This window comes from Xiphophorus maculatus, chromosome 5, assembly GCF_002775205.1.
Source record: "Xiphophorus maculatus strain JP 163 A chromosome 5, X_maculatus-5.0-male, whole genome shotgun sequence".
In the NCBI taxonomy this organism is placed as follows: Eukaryota; Metazoa; Chordata; class Actinopteri; order Cyprinodontiformes; family Poeciliidae; genus Xiphophorus; species Xiphophorus maculatus.
In genome coordinates, this window is record NC_036447.1 from 13,208,308 (window position 1) to 13,228,680 (window position 20,373).

The window sequence follows — 20,373 nt, forward strand, 5'->3', positions numbered from 1 at the left end:
CTCAGATGGAAACACAGAAGTGGCCTGAAATGAGTAACTGAAACATCTATTTTTCTCCACTCATTTTTTCCTCTGGTAAATCAAATGTTTTTAATGTGGACTTCCTAACACCTGTAAAGTGTGACTCATTGAAGATCCCAATCTAAAATGGAAAATAAGGTGGTTTTATTGTAGACTCAAGACCTCAAGTTTCTCTTATTTATTATATGCTTGCATGCTGTAATAATTACGACATTTTATTGGAGTCTTGGCCACAACACATTAAACCCCAGAGAAAGAGAAGGAATGCTGTTCCTTTCAAAACTAGGTGTTCATGAAAATAGTTTTTATTCCTGCTCATTTGGTCAGTTCTTGTCCTTATTTATCCTTCAGATATGCGCAGAAAGTTTGATGTTTTAGTCCACATGTATTGGATTGGATTTAATTTTAGGAGTTAATTTATCCACTTATCAAATATTATGACATTTACGCAACAGAATTTAGGACAACCTGGAAAAAATTTACTACCAAACTCCCAAATTGAATTAATAATTTACCTGAAGAATATGGAAGAAGTTCAGATTTCCTTTCTTATTATTTTCGTTATATTATGAGATTTATCTTAGTCATATACATATTTTGAGTTCATCTTTACAAAATTACTGTTGCAATTTTAAAGGCACTTAAGTTTTTCAAGCACAGCAGCACTTTCAGTTGTCAGCTTCAAATTATATTATGTTTAGGTGCCACATACCCATGACTAGTAGATGTGTTTCCACCTTCAACATTTCAACAGTATCATACTTTTTTTTTTTTTTTTTTTTTTTTACATAAAATATGTTCTTTTCTATTACTTTCTAATCAAAGTTTTCTCCTGGTTTGCAAATAAACAACCAGATCAAAAAAGAGGAAAGTTGGGATTTTTTTTTTTTAAGTTGCATAGAGAGGTGGAATTCTCTGGCAAATAAAATCAATGAGATGAGAACAAAGGTACAAATACATGTTTGTGTTTGAGTTACTGCTCCAGTGATTATTGCTATGAGTTTGAGCTGATCCTTTTACTGCCCCACAAACAACCAAAGACACACTCAGCCCCCAACAAAGCTCATTCTGCAAAAAACCTTTTCCACTGTGTGACTTGGTGGGAACATTAAATACTACAACTATTGAGCTGCCAAAATGTAATCTAATGTCTAATCATATACTCTTAAACTTTTTAATACATGTATCGCTTTAGTACCTATCATGCTTTTCAAGTAGTTCACCATTATGACAAATATTGTATTTGCAAACAGATCTGCAGCTTGACTTGACTTTTTCAGTTTGTTTTGTTGTATCAAAAAAGTGAAACAAAATCAGTCTGACTGCACTGAAAGATGCAGTTCATTTAACTAGTTAGTCTCAGAAAATTTTGTTTGTAAGTTTCAATTTAAAAACATCAACAGGACAATTCGTGCTTTCTTGTTGGGAAAGTGAAAGGTTTCAAACCAACACAGGGTCAAAATTCAATATGGTTGCCAGCTTAGTGACGGCTGCAGTAAAAACAGGAGATTTCCTTGAAGTTGTGATGGTTTGTGTTCAGTGTTTTTTAGACACAAAATTATGCAACCATCTTTAGGAAACATGTTGCTACTGGGTCTGAAAGTGAAGCATGTCAGACACAAACACATTGTATTGCTAATAGTAGTTCGTCTGGTCACTGAAAACATCAATTAACAAATCTTTCTGGTCTGGGTTAGAGGTCAGTTCCAGTTTAAGATGCCAATCATGGAGATAAATGTAGCACAGTTGGTTGTTTTGGGTTCACTGCAATCTGCTTCACTTCATTCTGGAAGTGATTAGTAGCTTTACAATACAGCACATTTGTCCTTATTTATCTTGTAAATACTACCAAAATTTCTTTTGAGTACAACTAAAACTACTCATGCACCAACAGCAGCACTTGTGCCACAGTTTAAGAACCATTGATCTCAACTAATGGATGAATATGAATGAATGACTTGGTTTTTTTAGAAGACTTGGAAAGCCCTTATTTGTAGAGAAATTTCTAAAATAAACAATCAAATTTGCTGGAGAGTAACTCAGTCCTGGTTTGACCTGATGATACGGTTAAGCCCAAAATTATTCATACCCTTGTCTTTTAGATTTCAATACTTTCAACCAAGAAGCTTATATCTGAAAGCAAAGTAAATGGATGTCTCCCAGAATATGATAAAATAAAATTTAAATCAAGTTTGAAACTACAGTATATATCTGTTTTATTTACATTTTAGTGAAATAAACATGTGAAAAGTTACTTAAACTTTTCTCAATAATCAATGAAAAAATCGTTATTGGCATTACAGCAATTCAAACCTTATTATTGGCAGGATATATTTTTGCATGTTTTTATTGATATTTCTATTATTTTTCTTTGATAATAAGTCAGAAGAAACATGTTGGTATTAAAAGATTACTTTAAACAAAAATTTGATCTGCCAGGTGTATGAATAATTTCTGTCTTATCCATGTGTAGTTCTTTTCAAACTTAACTCATGCCAAGAAATCTCTAAAAATTGCCTTTTTTAAGCTCTTGCAAATATAATAATGCAGCAATAAATCTCAGACTTTACTGTATTTCTACAGTGATCTCTGTTCAGAGAAACAGTCAGTGACGATCTATCCGCTCTAAAAATGCAGGATGTTGACCAAAAAGTAAACTCCTAAAATTAAATAAGAAATCAGTTTTACTTATGTCTTTGAGGGTTTTTGGCAACATGCGGACAAAAAGATAATTTCATATGAGATATTTATAAAAATATTAGCTGAGCTAGTCAGTGGTGGGATGTTTGCTTCACTTGCACTGCTGTTTCTGTGTCTAAACATCTTAGTGTGCACCAGCTGTCAGAAGCACACCCAAAAAGATCCAAACTGTGAAGAGAGATTAAAAAAGCAGCCATATTGTATGAAACACAGCTGCTGTGGGGGAGGTGAGCAGCAGATCTGTCACACCTCCACACTCCAACAAGCGGATGTGTTTTACTTTGCCTTTTCTCGCACTTTCTGACTTTCCTCCTCTACGTATGACCGATTGTCTTTCAGCGGCTGCTTCTGTATTTTACATCTGTGATTAGTGGCCTAATTATCTGCCACTTTTCTTTCCTGTGTTGCTGTGAGGTCCAATTTGTTGTAGCTCAGTTATAACAGATACTTTTGTTGGAGTTTAAAGTCGGTCTTTTCGACACGGTGACGTCTCACAGGCAGCAGCCGACATCCGCCCGTTAAAGATTGGGGTGGCTGACAAGGTAGGCCCAAACATCCACTTTTCTTTTGTTGCCTTTTTTTGATTACCGTCTTTTAAATTTGATCTCAGTGGAACAATATGTTCTTGATACCTTTATGGCAACAGGTTTGATGTGTTTTTTTTAATCTGACAATGAAACTTGTTTCAGTTTGTTGATTTAACTGAACAAAGAAAAGGATTTTATGCTAAAAAGGTAAATTGTTTGTACTAATCCTAATCTTATCAAACAAAGGTTCTCAAATGTGAGATCATTGAGCTGAAATGTGGAAAATCCACTGATTAATTTGTCCCATCTGCGTGATGGCAAATCTTTCCATCTCGATGACATGGACGGTGGTTTTGGGGTTGTTGTTTTTTCTGCTTCACAAAAGTGCACCAATATGGTAAAATTAGCTCAGAAATTGTAAGCAATCAGAAGAAATGTACATTTCTGAAATATCATAAATGATCAATGATAGGCCAATGATTTCTGTCCCTACGTCAGATTGCAACAGCCTGATATGTGGTATAGACAGCAGAATGAATAATGGGAGGGTTTTGTGTAAAAGAGATACAACAAAATAGGTGCAGACAGTGAAACACATTTGTGCTTGATGATGAGGTTCAGAAGATTAGCACCTGTGTACGTTTTCGGATTCAAACTGTGGATTCTGGGTCACACCCAAGCAAACATGTCTTTACTTCCGTATAAAAATACCTTATGTTGTCATAGATTATCTAATTTGGAAGAGGTGCTGCTCACACATTCATGGTAGATTGGGTGTTTGCAAATGTTTTTACGTAACGAGAAACTCAAAAAACCGTCAAGTGGTCACTGAAACACTCAACTTTCTAGCTATTGTAAATGTCTTGCAATTCTTCATGTTTCTAACATGTCTCTCCTGTTCCCAGAAGACCATCCAAATTCATTGATAAACATTGGGACCGGCAGATTGATGGTCAATGAGAGGACCGAAGAGAAATACCCTGAGCTGACCATGCTGCTACTGAGAGCAAGAGGAAGGAAGTGAGATGAGCCAAGATGGCCTAAAGAACCAAGAGGTTGCGTAAGTCATCCGCTGGAGAGGTGCGGGCTGCATGCGAGACCTTTGAGACAACATCGATCAGTTCAGTTCACTGAGAGCAACTCTACTTGTTTCATCAGTGAATGTCTGAGCATAGCCTGTGATGAAAACTGCCAGCAGTGTACGAAAGCACAGCCCACACTTGAGGACCTTACATCCTGCTAACCTGACAGAAAAACCTTGACTTTTTCTTTGAGGAACCCAAGACAACCTGAGAGGCTTGTTAATCAACGGCAACCATGAACGGCCTGACTGAACTGTCCGTGAAGTGTGTTCTGGTCGGGGACTGCGCGGTTGGCAAGACGGCTCTACTGGTCCGCTTCACCTCCGAGACGTTCCCAGATTCGTACAAGCCCACCGTGTTTGAAAACACTGGTGTTGAGGTGTACATGGACGGGGTCCAGATCAGCCTCGGACTGTGGGACACGGCGGGCAATGACAACTTCAAGCAGATCCGGCCGAGATCGTACCAGCAGGCCGATGTCGTCCTTATGTGCTACTCAGTGGCCAACCCCAACTCCCTGGCCAGCATCCAGCGCAAGTGGATTGCCGAGGTCCGAGAGAACCTGCCCAGGGTGCCAGTGCTGGTGGTGGCCACTCAGACGGACCTGAGGGAGGTGGGAGTTCATCGGGGCAGCTGCATCTCACCGGCGGAGGGGAAACGTGTGGCCCAAGAGGTGCACGCTAAGGGCTACCTGGAGTGCTCTTCCTTGAGTAACCGCGGCGTACAGCAGGTGTTTGAGTACGCTGTGAGGACAATTTTTAACAAGCACAAGAAACGGGAAAGGAGACGCTTGTTCAGCATGAACCAGTGCAAAGTGTTTTGACCGTTGACTTTGATCTTGTTGCCGTGTTTTTTTTCCTCCAGATATGCTGTTCAAACTCAGTCAGCCATGATGAGATGTAAGGACCCAAACATGACTTCCTGACATACTAGGCTGTACTTCACTAATAACCCCCCCAAAAATCAAACATATTTAAACTGAGAACACTGAAAAAATTTTTACGTCACTGACCGAGAAACCAGCATGTGGGGTGGACACTTTTCTTCAGGGATCAAGTCACAAATGTTTGTTCTTGTAGTATATCAAACAGAACATTGTTTTTGTATTTAAAGAGAAAAGGTTGTTTTTGTCTCAGTCTAGGATTTACTTTAGTAGGTGAACTTTTTTTTAATTGAAATTTTAAAGAAATATGCTTCTCTACTACCACAAATACATTAAAGCAGCATTTTTTGGATATGGTTTCATGAAGCCAGAACAATGTCATTCCAGATATTTCTAAATCAGGTTTAATGAAAGTCTAGGTCCCTTACCATTACTATGTGATTGCGTGTGTCAGAAATCATTTAAATTATGCTGGAAATAGATTTTAGCTAAGAAAGCAAAATGAACCTTTTGTGGAGTACATTTTATAATTTTGTCAGGTGGCCTACAAATAAAATGTTTTCATAAATACATCTTAAAGCCCAAAAATATTCATATTTTTGGCAGACTAGGGTTTAAAGTAATGTTTTGTTTTTTCGAACATGTTACGTCTTAATCGAAGCAATTATATCGTTTTGGAGTGGCCTAGTCAGAGTTCTGACTTGTCCTCAGAATCTGAGGGGGAGCTAAAGATTAGGGTGATGGCAAAGAGGCCCACCGGCCTCAGAGATCAGGAGCTTAAAACTAGAGATAATTCAACAAAATACCAGAGGAGACTTAAAAGTAATATATATAATTTACAGCACACCATTTTTAAATAAAATATTGAAACAGGTGAACAATTTTTTGTATTGATACTCCTTTTCCATGGTTTTGTTATCTTTTGTGAAATGCCCGTCTCATTTACGATCATTGACAAACGTCTCGGTTAAAAGAAAAATAATTTTAAATCTAAACATGCCAGAGGTGCTAATATTTTTGAGCTGTAAATAAAAAATATTATGTTTTTTAAAATAATTTTACATAAGTTCTGAACCAGCTAAAGAATAAAGGGAAAAAAGTGTTTCTTTTTAGAAACATTTATCTATTCAGTTATTTATGAAAATGACATGAAAAACCACAAGCATAAGATTTGTGATATATTTAATTTTCTTTCTAATGTTCAAATTTCTTCATGTCTTCATGAAACAAGTGACAAGCTAAAACTTGTCACTAAAGTTTGAGTAAATGCCTGAATTGTTCCTGCTCTACATTGCAATAATTCCAATGTACAAGAATGAAAAGAAAATAATTTGTGGGTTTTCTGTGAAGTCTTTGTGTCTTACTTGGTTTTGTTGGATGTTCCTGGATTGAACTTCAACATGTAGGAACCAAACACTGTAAGATGTTAAATTTAAATCCTTATTGTAAACACTTGGTTCAGTATTTTCTTGCACCAACATTTTTTATGATATGAATTTATTTGTGGTGCAAGTCTTTAACAAAAGAATATAACATGCATTGTGGGATTTTAAGCTGTTTTATCATCTTTAAATAAAACTTGTGTTGTTCTGAATTAGGGCTACAAATTTGGCATTTTTATGTCTCTGGCCTGTCAGGCTGTTAAATAGAAAATCCTATCCTGTATTTACTTGCTTTAAAAAAATCCTCTCTCAATAAAAGTAATAATAGTTCAGTGAAACATTACAAAAAAGAGGAAATGAAACATAGTGCTAACATTATATTTTCTGATATGTCTAGATAGTTAGCAGCTCAGCTGTAAAGAAATGAAACTATGGCTCTTTTATCTCCATATCTTAAAATATTCATGCAATCATAAACATGATTAAACTGCATCTCAGCACTATTGTTTAAGACATTTTCATTTGCTTAAACACACATAGAGTCAGGAGAAGTAAAGCAGGGAGGTTTAGATTAGAGATAAGTTTTATCTTCTTAGGTTTAGCTATGCAGCTCAAATCAAGTACTGGGATTCCGCCAATAAGATATAATGTATGTTCATGTATGTAATGTGTAAAAAATGCATGCAAATGTTGCTATGGTCTTATGTAAAATTTGAGAAACTTAATTACTACTAAAAGTGTCGTTTTCAGAACAAAACACACTCATAAAAAACAGAGTCAACCAGGAAAAAGGCTCAGAGAAACCATTCCTTCCCCCTCATGTTTTCTCCCGCTCTTTCTCTGCGTGCCTCTGCGTCTTCATGTGGTGTTCGGAGCCGCTGAGGATGAGAGGCACCATCAAGACTTTTCAAGGATATGCTTAAAAACACCTAACCACATCCCAGTCTACACATGAACTCTCATGTACAAACATTACATTACATTGCACACGCACACACACAAAATAAAAATGTATAGCAACCTTCAGCTTAATTTTTATTTCTTACAAATTTCTTCTCTTAGTTGTTTCTGCAGGGCCACTTACAAGTGCTTCAGTACAGTCACACAACATTCACAAAACCTGGACCATCTGAACAGAGGCGTTTAAAACTAACAGATCTCAGTGCTGTAGTGATAGCTTTAATGTTTTATTTACAATCCACAATATTATTAATGATGGTTCCACAATTATTTCTGCTTCAACTCATTCTGAATAAGAAAAGAGAAGCTCTCGACTTTAAAGTTCAGTGTGTTTGGCTCACTGCTGTGGTCACATCTTTTATGTCTCATTATTCTCTGTGCCACAGCTACCACAATGCCTCATCCCTTTATCTCTCTGTCTGAGTGTCTTTTTCTCACACACATACACACATGTACACACGCCCACAGGCATTGTACTGCACTGTGGGTGTCGAGCCACTTTACGGTTAGCAGTAGTTCCTGTGCTGACATCTGAAGAGCCTCGGGGGATCTATGTGAGGGGCTGGTGAGTTGATCTTTACTTCATCAGATCTGGCATTTTGACAAAACAGCAGCCACAACACAGATGCAGCAAATAACTTTGATAATACTTGCCTTTCATTTGCTGCTGCAGGACTACAGGACCTCACTGAGCCATCAATTTAGAGAAAGCCTACCAGACCTGTTTGAGACCTCATGTTACCATGGTGACGAGGCTCAATTAGTTAGCCCTGTGGGTTGTCTTGATTGGTACTTTACCCACAGCCAATATGTTGTCAGTGTTTTAACATTTAAACAAACTTTTAACAAATTGTAAGTAAAAAGTCTTTTTTTTTAAAACACATTTTCTTGTTTCATATCTAGATGTGGTCCAGTGTTGACTGGGCATGCTAAATAACATAAATTACAGTTTCTAGGCTTTCTAATTTTTCTTGAACTTTATTATTTGAGTACATCAAAATTTTAAAACAGAACATATGTACTTCATAAAAAAAAAATCATAAATCTAGCATTTTATTGAACACCTAACCAAGATTTTCTGAAATGTATCTGCAACACTACAGACTGATTAAATAAATGAAAATATTATTGAAAAGTCAATTAATTTCAGGAACCTTGTCACTAAATGAAACACATTATATAGATTAATTACACACAAATTACTTTTTAAATACTTTGTTTCTCTTAATTATGATTTTTTTTCACTTACAATTAATGAAAATCTGGCATTTAAAATTAGAGTATTTACTTCCATCCATCCATCCATTTTCTAAAACCTTTGTCCCTAGTGGGGTCAGGAGGGCTGCTGGTGCCCATCTCCAGCGAACGTTTTAGGCGAGAGGCAGGGTAAACCCTGGACAGGTCACCAGTCTGTCGCAGGGCAAGAATATTTACTTAATATACTCAATATGAAAACATTTTTAAAATATAGTCTTAATGAAAATTATGCTTAATACCTACTTAAAGTTTGTCAATTTTCAGAATGTACTTTTAATCAGACAAATTAGCCTCATTGGAATGCATATTTTAATTTATTGAATATGACTGTATGTTGTGCATTGTGCCCATTTAGTGATTTAGTTTGCCTTTTGTGGACACAGTCACACACCATTTTATGTTGTTTTTCTATCCAAGTCCTGAATTCAAAATAGATCAACTTTGGATTGATTTATAACAGTTTATGGGTCCATAACTGTCTAAATGTCAAATGATTTACATAAAATGATCAAAAATGCCTTGTTCACTAAACCAGGTCTATTTGGGTGAAAATCAATAATTTATCAGTCTTCAACAGTCTGTTGAGCAGAGGAAGGGTACAAACGGCCATCACAAGGTCACAGAGAGACACAGGAAGAGCTATTCACTCTCAGCTATAGGCAATTTAAAGTAGTTTATTATTTTACTGATCCTCAAAGTGCTTCTACAAAAATCACATTAAATTATTTGAGAATACAGTTCACATGCACCAATGCACAATGTTTTTAGGCAACTTTAGTTTCTTTTTTACAAACTCTGACTTGTGTAATGAGGAAGCTGGAACTGAACTCACAAGTGTCTCAATTGTCCAATGACTGATCCAGGTCCACAGCTACCAGGTCTCGGACTTACCTGAGAATTTTATTGGACTTTTGAGCAGCTGACTTACATGCTGTTTTTACAGTGTCCAATAAACCTGATTACCCTGATGTTGTTTTCACACCAAATCTGTTTGGACTGCTTTAAAAACATGATTTTAATCAGATAGTCCACTTTGTTGGGGCAGGTGTGAAAGCTCAGCTGAACTATGGGTCAAGCCAAACAAGTGAAGTCCTGTCCAGAGGAAAACATTGGTGTCAGCTTGTTTGCAAGAAAACCTTGGTGCAGTTTGTTTACTGAGTGAATGCAAACTGACTATTCAACAAACTGATGTCTTGGCTAGTTGTGGAAGTGGCCTAAACAACAGGTAGCCTGACACATCAATTTCCCCACTGTGGAAAAATAAAGGATTTTTCTATTCTATTCTGTTAAAAACTTCACTCAGATTGAGTAATGAAAACTTCACCATCTTGATTATGTTAAATAAGACTTGGTGCCAAACACTTTAAAATGGATAACAATGTTCAGACCAAAAATAATGCATTGTATAAAATATTTTATGTCTTTATGGCTTTGATCAAAAGATAAATGTTAAAAATGACTAGCACTAGCTTGTGTTAGCTACTTAGGTAAAAAGCTAATGCTAGCTTGAGTGACCACACTTGTTCTCTGGTGCAAACTAAACCTAACCCACTGATATTAACATTAGTATACAGCATAATTTTACCATCCGTTTCTTATTTCCTCCTGTGGAAGAGGTCCAACATAGTCGGGGTTTCTATGCAAAGCCCCTTCTAGCCTCTTTCACATTTTGTGATCTAATGTTTTATTAAAGCACTCCCTGTTGGGGATCGAGAAATAACTCAGCAGTTTTTACTGTGTAGGCGACTTCAACCCTCACAGAATCATGCAGCCTCCATTTAGGGAGAGGATAGCCTGAAATAAAACAGAAGAAAACAACTCTGGTTATCACAAGAAATTGCTGAGCACACAGTCATCTGTGGAGAAGTGCTTTGCACATCCTCAGATGAAGACATTTACGTCACATGTTTGTAACTGTTTCCGTAGCAGGAAAAACTCTTGGTTTCTCGTAGATATATGCGATATAAAACAATCCTGTCAAAGTCTGACCAGTAAGATGACCAATGACTATAGAGCTTCGCTTTAAGGAAGAGGTTGGATATCATCTCTCAGATGCATGGCCTGCTGTTACACACTGAAAAAGAAACAATCTTAGCAGATTAAACAAAGTTGTTTAGATGACAAGGTATAGCCTTAATATCCTTAATATACTGTATATAACCATTGATATTATCAGCCGGTAAGGCCTAACTGAATCTTAATATTTAGTTCTCACTTTGCTGCTTTGTTAGCATTTATTACCGGAAACACAAAATAAAAAACTGGTCAAATACATGTTGTGGTTGGATTACTTTGTCTGCTCTCGTCTAAAAACATCGGAGATGAAAATGTGAGACCTTCATTATTCAAAAGGTACAACATTCAAAGACATGGCGTTAATGAGAGTTTATAAAAGCTTCACAGCCACTTTCATTTAAACTTTAATGCATCATATTATTAGTAAATGCTAATAGCATCAGTGAGATTTAAAGTTCAATTTGCTCCCATTTTTTTTGCCAAGACTAAATTTCTGTTTACATGGAGCTTGAATAGAGTGAAGTTTTTCTCTCTGTTGAAGCAACTTGTAGTCTACCTCATAATAGGGCTGGATTTATTACCACACATTAAATAACAAGATTTTCGATTAACTGAACAAATTGACAACAAATCTTTAATAAATCTTTCTTTTCATTAGCAAATCCAACTCGCTAAAAGTGATGTTTACCTAATATATTCTTCTTTTCACAGCTCTTGTGTGTGCACACTCACAAGGCTACCAGCACCCAGACAAGTTCTGGTTTCTTTTCTGTTGTGCAAACACTCGAAGCACTTCTTTCTTGTTGTGTTTGTTGTATCATGCTTCTCATCGATCAGCACACAAGCTTATATTCCAACAATCACTTAACACTTTTTTTCTTGATAGATCATCTTGTTTCAGACACAAAAATATGCAAAAAATCTTCACAAGCCTTCTCTGATCATAAAACAAACAAACAAGAAAATACAGGTTATGGTTTGCAGAAATTAATTTTTGCCACTGACTTACACTATGGCTTATTTTCCCTTACAAACACACGCACTCATGCACACCCTGTCTTAGATGCACACAGGAAACACCTGTCCTGTGAGAGCTCAGTACCACAGAAACTGAGTGACACAGTAACATCGCAATGTGCAGTTTCTCTGCGGAATCGGAGCACATTGTCAGTAACATTTGCCAGTATTTTGTAATGTTGCAGATTTATCTGCTTTTATTCTTGTAAATAAACTGATTTCAGGTAAAAAAAAAAAGCGCCGAGGCTACAGTGGTAACATATTAATTACAGAGGACATGTAAAGTCAGCTCTGGGACAGTTGTGTCCTGGAGCTGGTAGAAAATGTACATATTTTCTACCACTTGTATATCAAATTGGAGAAAAACAAAACTTGAACAAATAGTTAACTGTTTTTTTTTTTACTTTTAAATTTGAAAGAAAAAACAAAACAAAAAAAAGACAAACTTCATATAAAAAATGTTGTTTTTACTTTAGTTTCTGAAATTTCAAACAAAATCTTCAGATCAGCAGAATTTCATTCAGTTAAAGAAACAACGAAACACGTTAGGAGCTCAAAGTTTCCCTCAAACCACACTCATTTTACTGTCTATTGTCTGGAGATGACTTTTTAAGTTATTAAATATAACTTAAAACAGCAGCAATACAAACAGGTCTATACATGCAAAATTAGCTTAAAACTAAGCTGGCAGAATGGATTGTAGGAGGACCACTACTTGGCCCTTCTAAGAATATACAAAGCCTCATCCGTTTCCTCTCAGTTTTACTCTTTGTTCTGCTTACACATTTTTCTTGCTGCTCAAATTTGGCTAAATTCTAAAAGGCCACATTTAGAAATTGTAGATAATTTGTAAGCATTTCCGTTTTATTCTGGAAAAGAATAAAAATGTTATCATATAGTAAAATTAATCTATCAAATATTACTTAAACCCTATTATTTTTTTCAAAAACAAACAAATGAATAAAATCTTAATCGGAAGACATAGAATACAAGCAAAAGTATTATTTTGAATGATTCTTAGATATTCTGTTTTTGCAAAATGTCTAATAGAATCAGTAAGCTTTTCCTTTTTACATAATCTGCTTCCAGAAGGAAATTAAAAATCTTTTTGTAATTGCTCAACAAATTGCAAACAATCTTAATACACTGGAACAACTGATCATTAATTGAGAAAATATCCTCAGAGATATCTGCGTGAATGGGTGTGTGTGTGTGTGTGTTCATTATGAATAACAGGACATAATGTCGCTAACTGTGTAACGCAGTCCGGCTGGGTGTGTATGTGTGTGTGTGTCGTACAGCTTGTGGTCATGTACACAAGTGGAAGAAGATGTTGGGCATCACATTTCACCTGGAGACATTGTGCAATGTGATATCAAAGTATGTGTGTGTGAGTGTGTGTGTTGTCCCAGGTCCTGTTCCGCAGCAGCAATTACACATAGAGAGAGACAGATGCGATCTGCAACTAACAACCAGCCAAGCATTCAGAGCCTCTGACAGGATGTCAGACTTCAGGAACGTTCTGCGGTCTCGTAGGGTCCTGTCTCACCGGTGCAGAACCGAGATCCAAACTGAGTGACGCTCTGGGTCTGGACCTGGCAGGTCTTGGTAACCGCTGTGCTAAATAATTGATCACATTGCGAGAGAGGAGCAAAAAAAAAAAAAATGAGGAGAACAGCAGTGATGGTTTGGATAAGTCTTTTGGTGCAAGGTTAGTTTTGCTGAAGGGTTTATCTTATTATTGATTGCCTTGTTTTTCCTCCTTTGTTGTTGTTCTAGATTCAGAAATGAAAAGGCCTCTCTAACATATGTTTTTTCTATGTTTAACCTCTTCATGTGTGCTCAGTGTCCCATGGTGCTCAGGGTCATTATGCCCAGAAGCTTCTGAATGACCTGATGGAGGACTATTCCAACGCTCTGAGACCTGTGGAGGACACAGACAAGGCCCTCAATGTCTCCCTTCAGATCACGCTGTCACAGATCAAAGACATGGTGAGTACAGAGAAAACTCAAGAAGACATCATCCACAAACAGAAAACCACAGGTATGAGCCCAAAAATGTAAGAATTTGAGCTGGATTATATAGCATTTCAGGATTTTCTCCATTTTCTGAGACAAAACTGTGACTTAGTAAAATGAGTTGTTGCAGACTCTAGTAACTGGAAGATCTGCTGCATGTCCTCAGGCAAGTTTACCTCTGCACCTCAGTTTGATTACAAATGTGCAAATGTTCATATAAATATAACAAAAAAGAGAGGGAAAGGTGGCATTACCCTGTGATAATGCAATTTTCACTTTACTTTATTAGAAATAGCTATGTCTAATGATACAAATAATTAACTTGGGTGTCATGGATCAATTTTTCCTGTAGGTTATTGCTACAGCTGGGCAAAATATTTCATTTCTTGTGCAAGTAAACTCCATTGATAACGTTTCACATTTGTTTGTTATTTTACTGATAACCATAAGAGTGTGTTTGGAAGAAAGATTTTTTAATTTTTTGTTTTAATTTTTATTTTGGAAAATACAAGGTGTACCAAGCCTCTTGCCCAGTGACTGCTGGAGATAGGCACCATCGGCTATACAGGGATAAACTGGGATGGATGGATGGATGGAGTCACTAAGAGTCATGAAAATATAATTACATTTTTTTATATGAATTAATAAAAGAGACTGAGCATAATAAATACATTTTAAGCATAAAAACTTATGGCTATCGCTGCTATAAAATAGCAATTAAAAATCAGACAAAAATAATAATAAAAAAAGATTTTTGTTCTCTTCAGCACATAATTCAACCCCCCTCAAATCTTTAAAGTTGGTAACATCTCTCAAAGGAAACGTAAATATTTTTCTTTGATGATGCAGGTGCATCAAAAGTTTCTTCATACATTTACGTTTTTGAATGATGCAGAGACTGGAATGTACTAAATATAAAACTTGTTGTGTCTGCGTCATAGTAGATTGTAGCTGTAACATTTATATTTATTGTACTGTTCTTTGTTGGAAAGCATTTAGTAAATCAGTTTAGGTTGTGGTTTATTGTCTGAGTTGTGTTTGCTATCTAGATTGAGATGTCTTAAATTGTCTGTTTTTTAATGGAAATGCCTGTGGTATAGGATGAAAGGAACCAGGTGCTCACCACCTACCTGTGGATACGGCAGGTCTGGCACGATGCCTACCTGAAGTGGGACAAAGAGGACTACGACGACTTAGAGATGATTAACATCCCCAGTGATTTGGTTTGGAAACCTGACATTGTTCTCTACAACAAGTCCGTAATTTGAAGCAAAAGAGACAAAGCAGACGTTGAATAGTGACTAAAATAAGAAAACGCGCATCCATAAATGTGTCCTTTGTTTTCATTCTGTTAATGTAGAGCCGATGAGGAGTCCTCAGAGTCGCCCAGCACTAATGTGAAGCTTCGTTATAACGGAGAGATCGTGTGGGACTCTCCGGCCATCACAAAGAGCTCATGTGTGGTGGACGTCTCCTACTTCCCCTTTGACTGGCAGTCATGCAATCTCACCTTTGGTTCCTGGACCTACAATGGCAACCAGGTATGTGGAAGCAGGACGCTCAAAAGGTGGAGGACATTAAAAAATAAAGTTCTTGGAGATCAGACAATAGAAATGTAACCTTGAAGCATATTATTACCATTAAATGATCTCTGTCCGTTCTGGGAGCACACAAAAAAATGGAAAAACTTTCCATGCAGGTGGACATCAGTTTGGGCATGGACAGCGGCGACCTGTCCGACTTTGTGGAGAACGTGGAGTGGGAGTGTCACGGCATGCCTGCAGTCAGGAATGTGATGATGTATGGCTGCTGCTCAGACCCGTACACAGAAATCACCTACACTTTGCTCCTTAAGCGCCGCTCCTCCTTCTACATCTTCAACCTGCTCCTGCCCTGCTTCCTCATCTCGTTCCTGGCTCCGCTGGGATTCTACTTGCCAGCCGACTCGGGAGAGAAGGTGTCTCTGGGGGTCACGGTGCTACTGGCGCTCACCGTGTTTCAGCTGCTGGTGGCTGAGAGCATGCCTCCTGCTGAAAGCATGCCCTACATAGGTCTGAACCAGTTTTTATCCATTTTTGCCTGTCTTTAGGTCGACATTCATGTGGGAGTTAGCTACAAATGTAGAACTACCATATGTAGTTAAATGAATATTTAAAATTACTTAAAAAGGTAATTAAGTAAAAACCAAAGGAAAAAGTTGCCTAATAATTTTTCAGTTGTTTGTGATTCATTTTTGTTGAGTGCTTCTCTTTAAAGATTCTGCTTTTTTTTCACAGGTCATTGGATTTAAAGCCAGTTAAACCCAACTCCATTGGGTTTAACTGGCAAATTTTAGATATGGATAATTAAATTATTTTAGCACCACTCAAACTAAGGAAAAGTTAGAAAGAAGAAAAATCTGACACACACATTTAAAATTAGAGTATCACATGAGATCAATAAAAGCACCATGTTTAAAAACACAAATGTTTTTATTATCTGCTTAAAGGTTGTTATTTTCAAAGGGTAATTTTAATCTGACTAACAAGACTCAACACTGCTAATTTTTAAAAATATATCCAGATTTTCTGAACATGACTGTAGATATGTATATGTATATGCTTGCACTCTGATGAGATTCCCAAGGCCTTTTAAAGAGGAACAGAAGGAGAAATCCTTCGCTGTACTTAATGAACTGTTGCCAACAGCTTTTCATCATCTCACACAGTCCCAGCTCAAGTTATCTTTTTACCAAACTCCACAGTGTTTGTTATGGCAGGAAATAGTTTTTCCCAGCAGGCCTCCCAAGGAACCCATTAGATTCTCTTGATTGTTATAGAGACTTTTGACATCTTTGCTGAAGTTCTCTAATGTGCTCTTTGGAGCTTTCTGCTTTGTTATTCTGTCTAGTATCGATAGTAATGCTAAAATGTAGTTAAACTGTTGAAACTAACGGAACATTTTTACACTAGCTTGCTTAGAGAGTTTTTTTTTTAAATCCTCTATAACAGAAATATTGATATAAATGAGATTCACAGTAGATTTTCAACTATTGTCTTTAACTTCTGGATATTGTGGAGTTTTACGCTCCCTAAACGTATCATTTTCTCCATCCTGTCCTGAAGGGAAGTACTACATTGCCACCATGACAATGATCACAGCTTCCACGTCCCTCACCATCTTCATCATGAACATCCATTTCTGTGGTGCAGAAGCCAAACCGGTTCCGCAGTGGGCGAAAGTGCTAATCATCGACTACATGTCGAAAATCTTTTTCGTCTATGAAGTGGGGGAGAACTGTACGACACCGGAGAGCAAGAGGACCCCGCTGTACCCAGAGGAACCTATGGGCGATAAGGGTTGTTACTATGATGACAGCTGCCATAATGGCTCCTACCATCACGACGGCGAGTTGTACAGGTACAGCAACGGCCAAGCTGTGCATCATCACAGCAAGCATTACAAAAGCCATGCGAATGGCAACGCCAACGGTAGATATCACTATTACAACAACCACAACAACCGTCCTTCCACATTGGAGCGAGGCGAAATGAAACAAGAGCCCACTCAACACTACCACCACATCAGACGGGACCAACTGGACTATCAGGCTCCTCCGCACTTCCGAAACCTTCAGCACCTGAATGGGGGGGTTAAGGAGCAAAATCTCTACTCTTCAGAGAAAATTCAACTCCCATCTTGCCCCTGCTGCTGTCCCTGCCTCCAACATAAACAGGTGGCGATTTCTTTTTAAAGAATATCAACACTCTTTATTGAGTGTTTGTTTTAACTCCTCTGTGTTTTTCTTCAAGGTGGTAAAAAACATTCAGTACATTGCCAACTGCTTCCGAGAGCAGAGAGCCACCTGTGCAAAGGTAGCAGAGTGGAAGAAAGTTGCCAAGGTGATGGATAGATTTTTTATGTGGATCTTCTTCGTCATGGTGTTTCTCATGAGCATCCTCATCATTGCCAAGGCATCCTGACAAAGTCCTCCAGCATTACTGGTCCTCAGTGTTACTACTTTCATCAACGTCAGCATCTTATAAAACTGTATTGCTCTCAAAAAGACAATGAATGTGGTTGTAAAGATGAATTTTTCCTTCTCATCATGTTGCTGCACACAGATTTAACCACGTACTTCACCTAAAGCCTCCTCCAGTCCTCTTGGGTAGTTAAAGTCAGGTGTGCTCGCATGTGTCACAACGTACTGGAGCGGTAAGACAATCCTGGCTCTTCCCTCGAACATGCATGGACTCTGCATTATTGACGAGGTAACAGTCAGACATCCAGCAGTAGGCATTGTGTTTCTGACATTAAGCAATCAGATGCTATTTCCAAGTTTGATCTGTGTACAGTCATATCTAATAAATTAGAAGATTATTGAAAAGTCCATTTATTTCAGTTAATTATATTCACTTAGTGAAATATTATATTGGCTAAATAAAAGATTGATATTTTTCAAGCCTTTATTTTCTGCTTACACCTAATGAAAACAACAATTAAGATTAAAATATTACATCAGACCAATAAAAAACATATTTTTAATACAGAAATGTGGGCTTAATGAAAAGTATGTTTAAGGCTGATATTTTTAATAGGTAAAACAAGCCCCTTCTGAATGCATTCTAATATTTATTTTGTTGAATATGACTGTATTGCCAACTCAACAAACACTGGATTGGCTGCGTGCATGATCAGAAATGGTGGCAAGGTCACTGAGGCAATCTGTTTTTAGTGAAACACCGAACAAAGCAGAAGTAATCATATTTATTCGTTGTTATGAATTTGAAAATTCAGTCTAGCTTTTGATATATAAAGGTGATACTCAGAAAGAAATAATACATTTTCACCAAGTTCTATCTGAGTTCTTACTTTAAATTCAAATCTACCTCCCAGTGCACATACGTTTTATGTTTGGATAAACTCTTTTAAAGGGTTCAATCAAAAATAAAAGTCTGATATTGTTCTATAAAATGCTGTTTTACTTGTTGTCTTGGGATTCGAGCGCATGCCCACAGGATACAAAAATACTGGTGACATTAAAACAATCCCCTCTGTCGTCTTTTCCTTAAAATGTAACAGTTTCCAAAACTGTGATATTTTCAAGACTAAAACAAATTTATGAGACATTCATCTTTCAAGTTTTGGGGTACGTGTAGCTGAGTATCACCTGCATAGAGATGCATAGCGGTCTTGCTTTTTTCTTCTCATAAATCAAGCAGCAGCTATGAAGGTAATATCTGAAGACCAACTGCAGTGGCTTTCAAAAGTAGACATGCAATATCCACCTCAGGGACACTGCATGACCTAAAAATACAAAAGAGCTCTCACTCCAGTGCAATGCCCAAACCACCACAAGGATAAACAGGGGATTAGGGTATTATAATCCAGTTTTGGATGCAGCTGCTGAGTCTAGAAGAAGTAGAATGAAATAGACTGAATCCAGAGCCAGGGTGACGTCACTATGAAGAACCTAAAAACTAGGCTGAAAACCTCAAGGGCATAATTTTCATCTGAAAAGGATTTTAGCAGTCTGTAAGGAGTATTCTCTCAGAAGCCTATAAAGAGGCCTAAAATTGGGAAACAATAAAACTTTACAAACTCAATGAAATAAAAAAGAAGCCTGTTTGCTGTATTTTATGAAGTTGGGTTGTCTAATTCCCTTGAGAGCTTATAAAGGGCAGGCATGCTACAATTATAATAAAGGATTCAGTTACATTTTTACAGAATATACAAACGTTTATGGAGGCACATTTATTTAAACAGGATTTTACAAGAAACCAAACTATGTCAAAGGTCAAACATGAATTTACTGGTCTGTTGAGGGAGGAAGACTTCTTGGACAGAAATAAGATCCCAAAATCCCATCAGAATTAAAATAGTTAAATGTAGATTTTATTGTTAAATAAAGAAATTAATATATTTGCAAACACTTGTTGGACTCTCTACATCCCCAGAGCCTTTAGTGGCTCTTTACCTAATTGTTTAAGTTTCTGCTACAAAAATAATTATGGTCCTGCCTCACAAGAAACGTGTAATTTGTATGTTTTAAAATTAACTTCAACAATAAATGAGAGGAACAAAAACAGAACATAATCAAAGAGAATAATAATCCAACATCAGACAGAATTATCTTACGTATTGAAAAGCAAATTGCAGCCAGAAAGCATAATCATCTCTAATGTCGGAGGAATACAAACTTAATATTTTAGGCCCAAGCTGGAGCTCATTATTAGGCCTATAAATAGGCGTCCTCGTTTCAGACTGAATGAACATGCATCTTCTTGCAATCAGTGAAGGTCTCTCCGTATGTCATGTCTTAAAAGATCAAATTCTCTCCTATAAGTCTGAGAATATATGAAAATATGAATTATTAAAGATGAAAACCACAAAATTCTCTTATCTGGTTAATAAATGAATGACTTCTTCAACAACCGCCTGTCTAACCACCAAGTATCATTAACAAAAAGTGTCAGTAATCACCATCTTATAAACTTTGTCTCCATCTAGTGGAGGCAAAACATGGCTTT

General features: G+C 37.0%; 2 protein-coding genes across 4 annotated transcripts; both read left to right on the forward strand.

The window, feature by feature from the left end:
- Positions 1–2,992: 2,992 nt before the first annotated feature.
- On the forward strand, positions 2,993–6,807 carry rhoh (ras homolog family member H). 2 transcript variants are annotated; one of them, XM_023333235.1, is made up of 2 exons: positions 2,993–3,263; positions 4,154–6,807. In XM_023333235.1, exon 2 carries the CDS (start codon positions 4,566–4,568, stop codon positions 5,151–5,153), a length of 588 nt encoding a protein of 195 aa, XP_023189003.1. In that variant the 5' UTR covers positions 2,993–3,263; positions 4,154–4,565; the 3' UTR covers positions 5,154–6,807. The 2 variants fall into 2 exon arrangements, with proteins under 2 accessions (XP_023189003.1, XP_023189004.1); XM_023333236.1 differs by having other exon boundaries at positions 4,157–6,807.
- A 1,272-nt stretch (positions 6,808–8,079) lies between these two features.
- Positions 8,080–18,319, forward strand: chrna9 (cholinergic receptor nicotinic alpha 9 subunit). 2 transcript variants are annotated; one of them, XM_023333423.1, is made up of 7 exons: positions 8,080–8,120; positions 13,692–13,837; positions 14,965–15,119; positions 15,225–15,405; positions 15,564–15,915; positions 16,969–17,579; positions 17,656–18,319. In XM_023333423.1, exons 2-7 carry the CDS (start codon positions 13,742–13,744, stop codon positions 17,824–17,826), a joined length of 1,566 nt encoding a protein of 521 aa, XP_023189191.1. In that variant the 5' UTR covers positions 8,080–8,120; positions 13,692–13,741; the 3' UTR covers positions 17,827–18,319. The 2 variants fall into 2 exon arrangements, with proteins under 2 accessions (XP_023189191.1, XP_005807816.1); XM_005807759.2 differs by lacking the exon at positions 8,080–8,120 and adding an exon at positions 13,467–13,556.
- Positions 18,320–20,373: the final 2,054 nt, after the last annotated feature.